General features: G+C 40.4%; 1 protein-coding gene across 2 annotated transcripts in view; it reads left to right on the plus strand.

The window, feature by feature from the left end:
- Positions 1 to 2,464: 2,464 nt before the first annotated feature.
- The window catches only part of LOC131226082 (acetolactate synthase small subunit 1, chloroplastic-like), a 45,296-nt gene continuing 33,310 nt past the window's right edge, over positions 2,465 to 14,450 (plus strand). Inside the window, exon 1 of one of the 2 annotated variants that reach the window (XM_058221762.1) lies at positions 2,465 to 3,018. In XM_058221762.1, the coding sequence (XP_058077745.1) occupies positions 2,774 to 3,018 (245 nt within the window). In that variant the 5' untranslated portion in view covers positions 2,465 to 2,773. The remainder of the gene's footprint in view (positions 3,019 to 14,450) is intronic. The other variant, XM_058221763.1, reaches the window with a different exon arrangement.

Genomic DNA, 14,450 nt, shown 5'->3' on the forward strand with positions numbered 1-14,450 from the left:
TTCCAAGAAGTTTTGGAAGGTAAGCATTCAATCCACAATGCTTTGTTGTAGAGTGGTCCACTCAATCTGTATTGACTAGGTTTGTATTGACTCATTCTTGGGCTCATGCCCATTGTGGAGTGGTCCACTTAAGGTTTGGCTGCTCATGCCCCAAAATGATCTAACAAAATGAATGAACGGTGGATAGACTGTGTCGATGTAACACATACATCGTGGTGGGGACCATATAATTTTTACATATCAAAATACAATGGAGGTACCGCCGTGCAATACATTTCCTATTTTCGACAGACAGCCATCGTCAGGAAGTTCCTGCGACAGCTACCTAGGGCCACAGTAATGTTTTTGAGAAATTTATCCGTCCATGTATTTCGGGGGATGATGTTAGGGACATGGGCTCAAAAATGAGTCAGATCTAGATCTAAAACTCATGTGGGCAGCAGGCAGTGTGGATTGACTGTACATCGTTGAAACGTTTGTGGGGACAGATCGTTTTGAATCAGGCTAATAGTTTCGTGTTTTCAGTTCATCCCGGCGGGAATGACGTTACGAAGGGTATGGATGGCCTGTGAACATCACGGTGTACCTCAGGGAGGTTTCAACGGCAGGCATTTCCTTACCCTCTTTTCTCTGTCCTGCAGCCCACTTGAGTACCGGATCTGCTTCATCTTTGGAAGCGGATTGGCTGGTGTACCACACACCAGCTATCTAGCTAGTGTATTGGCCTTAGCAAGTTATGTAGGTCTCATCATAAGATATGTGTTATATCCAAACCGTCAATCCATTTTGCCAGCTCTTAATAAGGCTGGAGCCTAAAATTAAGATAGATCTAAATATCGAGTGGACCACACTGAAAAAATCAGTGGGGGATTTAATGCTTACCATTGAAACCCTTTTGAGAGTTATATAAGTTTTGGATCAATATGATATTTGTTTTTCCTCTTAATCCAGGTCTTTATGACCTCATGAATATATTAGATGGAAAATAAACTTTATGGTGGGTGCTATGAATGTTTTAACAGTGAAAATCATCTTCTCCTATTTGTGATGTGGTCCAGTTGAGCTTTGATTATTATTCATTTTTCTCTCATATTCTCTAAAATAATCTCTAAAAATAGATTAACGGTGTGGATATAATAAATATATCATTTTTGGGGCCAAGTAACTTTCATCTCGTTTGAACCTTTCGTAAAGCTCGGAGCTCGAGGAACGTCAGCGCTTGTCTTGCGAAAGGCTTTCGCAGGAAGTTCCCGCACTTGTTGCGGTCCACCGTGATGTTTCTTAAAAATCCATACGGTCCGTCCATTTTGTGAACTCTAAAATGAATATTCGACTGAAAATGAGGTGGATCCGACACTCAGGTGGGCCGGACGAGAGGTGAAACTGGGGAAAGAGTTTCCTGCCGTTCTAACCATCCTGTGATATATCTTGATGTTTATATTTCATCCAAACCGTTTATAAGGTCATTCCCACTAAGATGAAGCGAAAACAACGAAACTTTCGCCTGATATGACACTTTGTGGCCATACTTATATTTCAAACGGTGTTCACTAAATTTACATTGTTTCCTCTCGTGCGGTCCACTTGAGTTTTGTATCCATTTTATGGAACACCTAAAATGAGGTCCCAAAATGGATGGACGGTGTTAATTTTTCAGAAACATCACGTTGGGCCTCACCTAGCATCCCAGCGCAGGAATTCACTGCGGAAGGCTTTCGCAAGAAATCCGCGTCCCGTCCTCGCACGACACGTACCGGGAACGGACTGGCTACTCCCCCTGACACGAGCCCTGGGCTGCTGGTCGTTGCTTTGTGGGCCCATCATGATATATGTGTTTCATCAATTATGTTCATTTATTTTTAAAGATCATTTTAGGGCTTTTTCCCAAAAACGAGAGGTATATAAAACTCAGGTGCACCACACCACATGAAAGCAATAGTGATTGGATATCCACCATTAAAATCCTCCTAAGGCCCACTGTACTGTTTATTTGACATCTAATCTGTTGATTAGGTCATACAGGCCCAGATGAAGGGAAAAAACAAAAATGAGCTTGATCCAAAACTTTTATGCCCCCAAAATGTTTTTAATGGTCAACGCTCATTCAACACTATTTCCTGTAATGTGGTCCACTTGAGATTGGGATATATCTCATTTTTGGTTTCGTACTGTAAAATTATCTGTAAAAATATATGGACGGAATGGATGAAACACACACATCATGGTGGGCCCCACAGAGCACCGATCATCAGCCATTGGCTGATGTCAGGGGGGTGTAGCCAATCCGTTTCCACACGTACCCACACCAGCGAGATCGCTGATGTGTAGTACACCAGCCAATCCACTTCCCATTTTTGGGCCCATATCCTGCAAAACGGATGGACGGGTGGATTTCTCACGAACATCACGTGGCCCATCTAGTTTCCTGTTCTACGGAATGATTTCGCCGCAAATCCCTCCTCCGAGGGTTTATAGTGACAGAGACGAGAGTGGTAATCTATCTTCTTTGGTGGAGTTTTTTATTTCCCTAACGCAGGAAGAAGCCGCCACTCTACCCCTCTTACGAAATTTCAAAAAAACATCCTTACGAAATACACCTATCCAAACGCCCAGATTACCACTTACTTTACAGGCATTAAAAAGACCCCATTTACTAGTAAATCATTTACTACTTGGCCCATTTACCAGCATCCAAACGGCCCCTCAGGAAAACCCTTATAACTTGCTCTCTCTCTCTCTCTCTCTCTCTCTCTCTCTCTCTCTCTCTCTCTCCATGGATGCTGCTGCTGCAATTTCAGCTTATTCTCTCCCAATCAATACCATGAAATCGATTTCTCAAGCACCCTCCGAACTGGGTTTCAGGCAAGGATTTTTCACCACCTCAGTTTGGTCGAGGACGAGCTTCGGCTCGAGGACGAAATCTGTGGTTTTTGAGCCGAAGAGATTAGTGGTTTCTGCCCAGAGAACTGACACTGCGGTTTCTATAAGCGAGGCTGCTTCCTCTAGAGCGAAAAATCAGTATGCGTTCAACTCACTCACTCTCTTCTTCATGTATGCTTGTATGTAGGTATGCATGTATATATGTATCTATGTATTTATCCTTTTTCTTGAATTTTTGAGTAAGATGATGGTTGCCTGCTCCATTTGTTATTTGGGTTTTTAGTAATTTTATGTGGATCTTGTCGTTGTTTCAGAAACAGGAACTTGTGTATGTATCCTTTTTCTTGGTATTTGGAGTAAGATAATTAGTTGCATCTGGGATTTTTGAGTTGGGTTTATAGTAATGTTATATGGGTCTTGTCACTATTTGAAAAAAATAAGTAACTTGGACTCAGCGTGGCCACCACTGAGTCAAGACTCGGACGAGTCAACTCGGTGGCCTGGCTTAGTGTGCTAAGATTTGGCCAGCTTTAATTTAAAAAGATAATGCAATAGTGAAGAAAAGTAAAAAGATACGCTATTATTCAATTAAAAAAAGTGTAAACCCTTTTCACGTTAAGGCATACTTTTTTTTGGGAAAGCAAGCGATCAATACTCTCTTATTACTTACCCAGAGCAAAGCCTGAAAAGATACAACAAGCGGGGCGAATCCTTAGAGGAGAAAGGAAAACGAAAACAAAGAAAGAAGCAACCCACACCCCAAGCGCAAAGGAGAAAAGAAATGAATCTAAGGAATGGAGGGGGGAAATGGGGACGGAAGGGCATGAATGAAGGAGGAGGACCCACAACCCGGGCCAAGCGTTAAATCAACTTAGCTATCTCAGTCTCTGTGATAAATTGGATTGCGAGTGCAAAGGAATACCGGCTACTATCGAGAGAACTGTTCGGAGATTAGCAATAATGACCCCAACATTGCTCATGGAAGTAGTAATGAAGTAATGCAATCTCTGAGTGAAAAGGCGCATCTCCCAAGAGGAGAACGACGAATCTTTGATCGCTGCAAGGCTTTGTTGATTATGCACCAAGATGCTAGTTCCTGCAGTTTGGTCAGTGCAAAAGTTAGATATACCAAGGGATAAGGTTTGGAAGCACCTATCCATTGTTCCATGGCTGGCATAATCGGAGACTATTCCCCAAATGGGAGTTGCATTAGGGGTGTAACAGAGGAGCGGAAATGGGGACGGAAGGGCATGAATGAAGGAGGAGGACCCACAACCCGGGCCAAGCGTTAGATCAACTTAGCTATCTCAGTCTCTGTGATGAATTGGATTGCGAGTGCAAAGGAATACTGGCCACTATCGAGAGAATTGTTCGGAGATTAGCAATAATGACCCCAACATTGCTCATGGAAGTAGTAATGAAGTAATGCAATCTCCGAGTGAAAAGGCGCATCTCCCAAGAGGAGAACGACGAATCTTTGATCACTGCAAGGCTTTGTTGATTATGCACCAAGATGCTAGTTCCTGCAGTTTGGTCAGTGCAAAAGTTAGATATACCAAGGGATAAGGTTTGCAAGCACCTATCCATTGTTCCATGGCTGGCATAATCGGAGACTATTCCCCAAATGGGAGTTGCATTAGGGGTGTAACAGAGGAGCCCAACTCTAGAGTAAGTAATTTCAGCGCAGGCAATGGTCCAATGAGTAGATCTGAGATGTCGAGTTACTTGATGAATGGGATGCCATGAAATTGAATGGCCAGTAGGAAGATCCTAAGTCGCAGAGATAGCACTTGGGGCCTTAGTTGCAATAGAAGGCCCATAAAGGAAGAGAACTCTTGCTCCCAGATTCCAGATGGTATTCCTGAAAATGGTCTCCTTTGGGGAACATTTATTGTTAAATATACGGTTATTTCTTTCTCTCCAAATATGCCACACAAGGGCCAGGAAAGAGAGCTTGCAAAGAGAAGAAGAGGTAGGATCGTTTCCACAAGGTAAGCGACTGATTGAAGGATTGTAGGATGGTGGGTAAAAGGAATAAAGGGACCAGTAAACCTACAAGTGAGAAATAAATGGTTAATAGATTCAATTCCATGCTGACAAAAGACACAAGATGTATCATCAATAATATTAAAGGAAGAGAGCAGGTCCTTTGTTTTAAGTTTCTCAAGAAAAGTCATCCAGGCTGCAATAGAGTGTCTAGGGATAAAACCATTGAACCAAATAAGCTCACTCCAAGGTAGGCTTTGGTTAGCAATTTTGCAGGTCTTCACTGCTGAGACAAAGTTAAGGGCACCATTTGGGGCAAGGGTCCAAACGATTTTATCATGCATTAGGACAATATGGTATAGTTTAATTTCTTGAAAAAGTTGGGCTAAGGTAGGAGAATTATGATAGGGAAACTGCCACTCAATATCTTGTATTAGAAGACTAATAGGGAAGTTTGTCCTTATCCTCGAGTCTTGAATGACAGAGTTACCAAGTGGTCAAACAAGCTAGAATCTCCCAACCAGGGGTCAAACCAAAAGTCCGTGCGTGTCCCACCAGAAATCTAGTGTGACGCTTAGCAATGTCATTGTCACAAACACTGAGGATGCTTCGCCAAGCCCGGGAAGCATTGGAGGGCAATTGAATGTTCCAGATATCTTTAGTTCCAATATATTTTTCACTGGCTCATTTAACCAAAGGTTGTCCTCTTTAAGAATGATTTTTCAAATTTGCCTTATGAGTCAGGCTTTGGCAGAGACCTCTAAAGAAGTTATGCCGAGGCCACCCTCATTCTTAGGTCTATAGATCTGCTCACAACTAATGGTGTGAAGAGGCGAAAAGCCCCATAAGAAATCCCTAATATGCCTTGCAATAATATTATAACATGCTTTCAGAACAAGAAAGGCATGAGACTAAAAGATATGGAGGTTAGAGAGAGTGGAAGTGATTAGCTTTAGCTAGCCGACTTGCAAAGGAAAGGAGGGACGCCTTCCATCCACCCAACTTTCTATTAAGGCTGTCAAGTAGAGGCTGACGGTCTGAAATATGGAGTCTGGTGGAGAATAAGGGAACTCCCAAATATCTTATAGGGAGTTTACCTTCATCCATACCAAGATGCTTTTAATTTCATGAGAACATGAGCTGGATATAATTAAAACACTCTTATGAAGATTCACTAGGAGCCTCGAGTTTTCAGCAAAATTATGAAGAAAGTTTCTCAAATTGTAAGCAGAATGCGGATCCGCACTAGAAAAGATCATTAAATCATCATCAAAGAGGAGACGGGAGATGGAAAGGTACTCAGCTTTGAATGGGGTGTCAATTAATACATTGTCAAAACATTTTCCCAACAAATCTAAGAACATTTCCATGACTATCGTAAAGAGGAATGGAGAGAGCCGGTTTCCTTGCCTAATACCTCTATTACTTTTGAACAAACCACAAGCCTCTCCATTAATGATAATCGAGAAAGAGGGGGTAGATATAGAGACGTAGGTCTAATTAATCTAAGTATCAGGGAAATTAAGGGTGTGGAGGGCTTCTATGATGAAGTCCCATTTGACAGAGTCAAGAGCCTTCTTGAGGTCAATCTTAGCACACATTCTAGGTGGACCTCCATTAAAGTGGATACCTCGAATAAGGTCATGGCCGAGCAAGATATTATTAGAGATATTATGGCCTGGAATGAACGTCGATTGGGTTTGGCTAATGATGGAAGGCATAACATCTTCCATTCTGTTGACCATTATGTGAGAATGTTGTTAAGCCGCTTTAACATTTTTCCAGAGTTAAAGAAATTGATAATTGCAGCAGAGATGCCCTTCCCAATAATAGGCTAACAAATCTTATAAAAATTGGCATTAAGGCATCAGGTTGAGGGGCCTTATTGGGGTCGGCAGCTTTGACGGCTGCTTCAATTTCACTGATGGAAACATGCCTAATGCGCTTTTTACCCTCCTCTAAGGAAAGCTTAGGAATATTGTCTAAGATGCCTAGATCAATAGGAGACTGATCGGATTGGGAAGAGTTAAGGGTATCGTTGAAATGATCAATAATTATTTCCTTAATCTCTTCTTTGTTTTCCGTAAAGGTACCATCTTTACCTTTGATTTTTCAAATTTTGGCCAAGGCTTGCTTGGTTTTGATAGAGGCGTAGAAATTTTTTGAATTGGTGTCATTGAGATTTAGCTTAATTTCTCTAGCCTTTTGCCTTAGCGTAGAGCTCTCCATAAATTGAAGATGATTAATAATATCTTTGGCTCCACACTCCGTTTCCACATTGGTGAGAGAGGGATCAGTTTGAATAAGAGTTTGGTTAGCAAGAAGAACATCCTTAGCTTTGGTGAGCCGTTCACTTAATTTTGGCTTGTTAGCTATCCAACTCTTTAGGGTAAGTTTAAACTTTTTAAGCTTAGTAGCAACAAAAAACATGGGAGTTCCCACAATGTGTTCTTCCCAAGTTTTTACTACAAGATGGAAAAACCCCTCAATCTTACACCAATGGTTGAAAAAACAAAATAGTGAATTGTAGGAACTAGAAGGGGAATCTAAATGCAATAGCATGAAAGCATGATCAAAGAGACTCGGAGGCAAGTAAGAGGTTCTATAGGAACCAACGGATGTGATGAAGCTCGGGTTGGCAAGGAGCCTATCCAACCTGCATTTCGTCCTTTGAGAAGCCGCATTACTATTAGACCAAAAAAAGATATTACCCAAGAGCACGAGGTCGTCTAGCCTTGCAGCAACTATGCAATTGTTGAAATCTTCAGTATGCCTTAGGTTAGGATAAGCACCACCCCTCTTCTCGTGCATTAATATGATACGGTTGAAATCTCTCCCAACAATCCAATGATCATTTAGACTAGAAGCAAGCTGGGAGATGTCATTCCATAATAGTTCTTGTTGACCTAGAAAATTTGCCACGTAAACGCCTATAAAAAATAGTTTGCTAGGGATATCCAAAGAGCTTAGCTGGCATTTAATAAGTTGATCTGTTTTATGAGTAATAGACATCTGAATTGATTTTTTCCAAGCTACAAGAATTTTGCAGTTGGAACCCAAATCAATATTAGTATCATAAGCCCAATTCGTGGGCAAGAAAGAATTGCAAACAAGAACAACATAAAGATTGGAATTCCTAATACGAGTTTCCACTATGCAAACCATAAATAGGTTAAGATTTTGAATCATGTCTTTAATTTCCTTTTGCATCGTAGGCCTATTAAGACCTCTAACATTCTTGGTGAGGATCTTCATCTAACACCATTAATGGAAGAAGGGAGGATTGAAGTTCCCCTTAACAGGTTGGTTTTCACACATACTTAACAGGTTGTTCAATAATTTTCCCTTTGCATTTGATCTTGACAAAGTCAGGGAGGATGGAGTGGACTAGATGCCAATTTCTACGCAAATGCGAGCAAAGGAACGTGTGCCCGTAGCTGTGGCCTCATCCATAAACAACGGATTACCAATAGTGCTAGCAATCTTGCTTAGAATGGATGGGGTTCGATGAAATTAAGATTGGGAAGTTTAATCAACAAAGGGATGGAATCCAAATCTTCCTTTTGGAGGGAGATAGTGGTAGACCACCTTCTTAGCATCAAGGGGTGTCCACTAACGAACCAAGGGCCCCTATCAAGAATGGATTGGCTTTCATCAAAGTCTTGAAATTTGAACATGTAGAAGCCATTTTCAAGTGTCGAAATCTCGAGCCCATGTTTTACTTTCCATTCACATTCTAGGGCTGATTTCACCACCGGTAAGAAAGGGCACTTGCTAATGAAATAGCCAAAAAGGGTGTTGTTCCACGACTTTTCCCCATCTTGGACTTCTTCGTCCTCAACCGGGATGGTGAAGTGTTCAACTGGGTCCGGGTCAATGAAATTCATATTATGGGTTTGGTTAGGGTCAACTTTAAAAAGGTTTGCCCGACCCCTAGAGGTTCCCCTAGCATGATAATCATTCAGAGGGGCAGATAGCTACTGCGCAACACCCTTGTAGCTGCCCCAGTAGCATCTTGTGGCCTAGTGGCGTTGGTTAAAGGCGGCCTAGTGAGAATTGATAGCCCAATGGTGTTGCTTAAAGACGGTCTGACAATAACAAATTGCCCAGCAGGATATGGCCCAGTGAACGCAACCCCAGGTCTAACTATGCATCAATTGGTGATATCAGGTGGGCCTATGGGACCAATGGTGGGCCTAGGAGATAGGCTATTTGGCCCAAGCTCAACAATAGGGTCTATTAGGGGGGCCTGTTGCACCCCTTTAGTAGAAACGGGCCTAGCAATGTTCAGATATATGTGGGTGGGAGAGGGCCACCACTGTTAGGCCCATCAACTGGAGGCCTAGAAGCCCTGACCCCATTTGCCAGAGGCCCAAGTAAAGATGGCCTGCCTGAGGATCCAATAGTTAGCCCATCATTCCAAATGCAATCTCGAGAGTTAGAGGCTCTGTTCTCAGACTGAGATAGGGGTACTTGTCAGGGAGGAGACGCCCATTAAGCACTGATGGATGGGTCGACTATTGCAATAGTGTCGGGCCACCTACCGGCGGCAGATTCCAGTACCTGGATTTCCGTCGGAGAACGGTGAGACTCAACATCAGGCAAGGGGAGCAGTGCTGTGAAGGTAGAATCGTCGTTAATGGAAGGAGGAGCTAGAAGAGTTGCAACAGTGGATGTGGCTCTTTGGCCTCCAATTCTGGAGGTTGTAGTTGGTGCAAGGGCTGCTGTAGCAAATCAACGAGTTTGCCTTAAAGATGTCAGTTCAAGCGCAGGCGCTGAGATTGCAGGGCCTCCCGCTAGAGGTGGGTGGTTGCCACTTGCCATTAAAACCATCAGGTGGAAGAGATGCAACCCGATTGCTGTTCTCTAAAGACAAGCTGTTGAAAATCTGCAATGTCATTCTCATCTTCAACGCATTCATCCTTTGCAGTTAGAGAGTGGATTCAGAAATTAAGCTTTGCTCTAGCAACGCACATAAACTCAGCTGGAATTTTGAGGGGAAGATAATTTGCATTTTGTTGAACAATGACATTGCATAGCATTTGGATTTTGGCAATGTGATCGATGCTATTGAAAAGACCCACATCAAAGATGAAATTGTTTTTCTTCCACCCACCGTCAGCCTGCTGATCTTCAATGCACAACAAAGCTCTCGCAATGGCACTCGTGAACGGGGGGAAGAAGGAGATGTTGGATCCGGCGAACGGGTCGCAGCAGAGGGAGCTGCTCGTGTAGCTAAGGATGGAGACCACCTACTATTTCTTACTGAGTCGTGCCTCCCATTCGCCATGGATACATTTGGAGAAGAAGAGGATCAAGGGGGAGCATAAATGGGGAAGAGAATAAAAGGGCAAGGGGAATGTTGGTTTTGTTTTTGAAAAGAAAAGAAAGAAAAAAAGAAAACAAAGGGAAAAAATGACTCTTGGAGACACTCTTGCAAAAGCACCTTTACATGCTTTTAGAATAGTCCCACATTGAAACTTGAAGAGGGATTTTTTCTCCTTTATATATGAAGGCATGTGTATAGGTTTTGTATTAGTTCTTAGGTGTGGTCTGCCAAACACCGCCCACCATGTCATGATGTGCTGGGCTGGGTTGGGGCTTGTCTACATGATTAATTTTTATTTTTTTCTCTTCTGTTTTTGTTTTTTGACCAAGTTTTGCAAGAAGATTTTGGTTCCACGTCTCATGTTCTCGTAACGGTGGTGTGACTGTTGTTTGCAAGTTGGCTTCCTCCTTAGCACCTCCAGTCTATAAATGGAAGTTTTCTTAGAAAACCTGGAATGGAAAAAAATCCCTCCGCCGTCACTCTCTAACTCTCACTGGTTTACAGTCTCTACGAAGAAAAATTATTTGCTTTAATTTTTTTAAATTGAAAAAAGAGCATCAGCCGCTGTGGTGTTGGATTCGACAATTCTTCGTTGATTGGCAGTTGTATCCCAAAGGCGGTCATGGCACTTTGTCTGTCTCATTCATATAGTTCGGGAAATAGGCGCGAATCGTCTTCAGGAGAGCGACCTGGTTACACGTCTCTGCGGTTTTTTTTTTTTCCCTTTATTATTCTATTGATTCCTAAATCAGGTGCACACTTTTCAACTCCTAATTATTTTTTGCTTCGGATTATGCTTAATTGTTGATATTCTGGCGTACGAGAACAACAATCTGAAGACAAATTTTTTTTTTTTCCTTCTATACCCTTTATACAACACTTTCATAGTAATCTGCTGCTGCATCAGATATGTTTGCTGATTTATAATTCAGATCTGTTTGTTGATTTATAATCCAGATCTGTTTGTTGATTTATAATCCAGATCTGATTACCGATCTAATTTATTATCCAGATCTGTTTTTTAATCTATAATCCCAATCTGATTTCTGTTCAAACTTATAACCTAGATCTGATTACTGATTTAATTTATAATCCATATCTACCTGCTGATTTAAGTTATAATCAGATTTGTTACTGTACTAGTTGCATATGCTTGCTGATTCGGTCTGATTTGATCAGATCTGATCTATTGTTGGATCTGATCTGACCTGTTGTTTTATCTGATCTGACCTATTGTTGAATGTGATCTGATATATTATTGGATTTGATCTGACCTTTTGTTTGATTTGATTTGACCTATTGTTTTATCTAATCTTACTTGTTAAATCAAATCAATTATTACATCTGATCTTTTTTATTTTTTATTTTTTAATAACTAGATTCAATTTCTTTATTGCATAAATAGTCAATCATCAATGATATTGTGAGATCTGATTTGTTTGTTGAATATATTGTCAATTGTCTGTACTGTGATTAGATCTGTTTACTTTGTGAATTATCAATCTTTGGTGCAACCACTAGATCTGTTTGTAGCACATTATTTATTGACTTTGCAGAACCAATATATTGCCGTCTAATCTAATCGATATATATTATTATTATTATTATTATTATTATTAAATTTATATCAGTTTACTTAATCTCTCATTTATTCCAACATTATTTGTGCTGTTCCTCAAAACTATCTAATATAGTTTATTAGTTGAAACTGTATAATGACAACATCAAAATGCCACTCCCAGTCTTCTGTAATTATTGATCTGTTTGATGGATCTAGTTTCAGAAAGTGGGAGAAAAAGATTGAATTTTTTATTTGCAATGAAAAACTACTCTATATACTCACGGAGGAACCCGGCACGAATGTGTTGGAACCTTATCATAGTTGGAAATTAAAGAAGTGGGAAGAACATGATGAATTATGTAGAGATCACATCTTAAACTATATGAGCAATCCAATGTTTGACTCATATTGTGACTCCCAAGTCATCTAAGGATCTATGAAATACCTTAACGAAAAAATACCACACTGAAGAGGTTTGATCTAAAAAATACGCTGTTAGTCGTTTTAGCCGCTATTTGATGGTAGACGGCAAATCCGTCGCAACACAAACTGAAGAAATCCAACTTGTCTTCAACGAGGTATTACAAGAAGGTATAAAGGTCGATGAGCAATATCTTGGAGCCTTTGTCATTGACAAACTACCTCCTGCATAGAAGGAATTCTAGAAAGATTGTAGATGGAAGACTGATGAACTCACAACAAATTGACTGATTGTAGATATTCGTATTGAAGAAGAGGCACAACTGCAAGATTGCAAGGAAGATAGTTGTACTAACGTCCACCATATTGAGACAAAAAATATAGACTTTAAGAAAACATCCCAAACTAATCAAAAGGACAAGGCTAACTATGACCCGAAAAAACCGCACAAAAAATTCAAGAAAGCAAAGGTTAAAGCAAGATGTTTTGTGTGTGGTATTTTGGGTCATTTGCTTGGAATTGCAGACATTATAAAAGGAGGATCCAAGCCAATGCTACAAAAGTTGATAAAGTTGACGAGGAGGAACAACTGGTGGCTATGATCACAGAGACTTGTGCAGATGAAGGCTGGTTGCTTGACTCAGGAGCGACGGGGCGTATTGGGTTGGACCGAACATGGTTCAAAACCTACGAACCATCCCAACATCACCAAGTTATTCATCTTGCTAGTTCAGCAACCATCAAAGTGGTTGGAAAAGGAACGATGATTATGAAGTTCACCTTTGGATGGGAACTAGATCTAATGGATGTTTTGCATGTCCCGGAACTTAGGAAAAATCTAGTATTTCATCACCTGCTAGATGAAGCTAGTATTAAGGTTGTGATTGAGTGTAGACAAGTAATCTTTTCCAAGAATGGAAAATTTGTGGGGAAAGCTTATAAAGTTGATGGGATGTATAAACTTTCCATTGATTCTAATAAAGTTTCTTCTTATGCTTACACCATTAGCGTTTATAATGATAGTGTTTGGCATGACAAATTGTGTCATATTAATCCCAAATATGTGAAACGTATGAGTTCTTTGAAACTCATTCCTAATTTAAGTGACAAAGCTTCATTAGGAAAATGTGTTCACTATAGTAAGACTAAAATAGCTAGGAAACCTTTCAAATCAGTTGAAAGGAATTCTGAACTATTAGGCCTGGTAAACAAATATTTGTGACCTGAAAGAAATCCAAACTAGAGGTGGTAAAAGGTACTTTATTACCTTTATAAACAACCATTCTAGGTTTTTCCATGTATATCTCATTAGGTTGAAGGATGGAGCCCTAAATATGTTTGAGGTCGTTAAGGACGGAGTAGAAAATCAGCTTGATCGTAAAATCAAAATTCTCAGAAGTGATATGGGAGGTGATTCCCTAGCCTTCAATGACTTTTGTAAATCCCAGGGGATAATACATCGTACACTGCTCCCTATATCCCTTAGCAAAATGGAGTTGCTAAGAGTAAAAATAGGACCTTAATAGATCTAGTATATGCTATGCTTAGCTCTTCAGGTCTACCTCTCAATATATGGGGTGTGGCTATTCTAACAGTTGCCTATGTCCTAAATAGGAAATAGGATTCTATCTATTAAATCAGATAAAACTCGATACGAGATATGGAAGTGGAGAGCTCCTAACCTAAACTACTTTAGGACTCGGGGATGTCTATCTAACATTAGATTGGTTGATCCTAAAAGACCTAAGTTGAGGGATAAAACTGTTGGCTACGTATTTGTTGGATAGGCACTTAACAGTATAGCCTATAGATTCTTAACCCTAAATGATTCAACTATCACAGAGTCTAGAGTTGCTGAAATAAAGTTTCTTCTTATGCTTACACCATTAGTGTTTATAATGATAGTGTTTGGCATGACAAATTGTGTCATATTAATCCCAAATATGTGAAACGTATGAGTTCTTTGAAACTCATTCCTAATTTAAGTGACAAAGCTTCATTAGGAAAATGTGTTCACTATAGTAAGACTAAAATAGCTAGGAAACCTTTCAAATCAGTTGAAAGGAATTCTGAACTATTAGGCCTGGTAAACAAATATTTGTGACCTGAAAGAAATCCAAACTAGAGGTGGTAAAAGGTACTTTATTACCTTTATAAACAACCATTCTAGGTTTTTCCATGTATATCTCATTAGGTTGAAGGATGGAGCCCTAAATATGTTTGAGGTCGTTAAGGACGGAGTAGAAAATCAGCTTGATCGTAAAATCAAAATTC

Source organism: Magnolia sinica, chromosome 14 (genome assembly GCF_029962835.1).
Source record: "Magnolia sinica isolate HGM2019 chromosome 14, MsV1, whole genome shotgun sequence".
In the NCBI taxonomy this organism is placed as follows: Eukaryota; Viridiplantae; Streptophyta; class Magnoliopsida; order Magnoliales; family Magnoliaceae; genus Magnolia; species Magnolia sinica.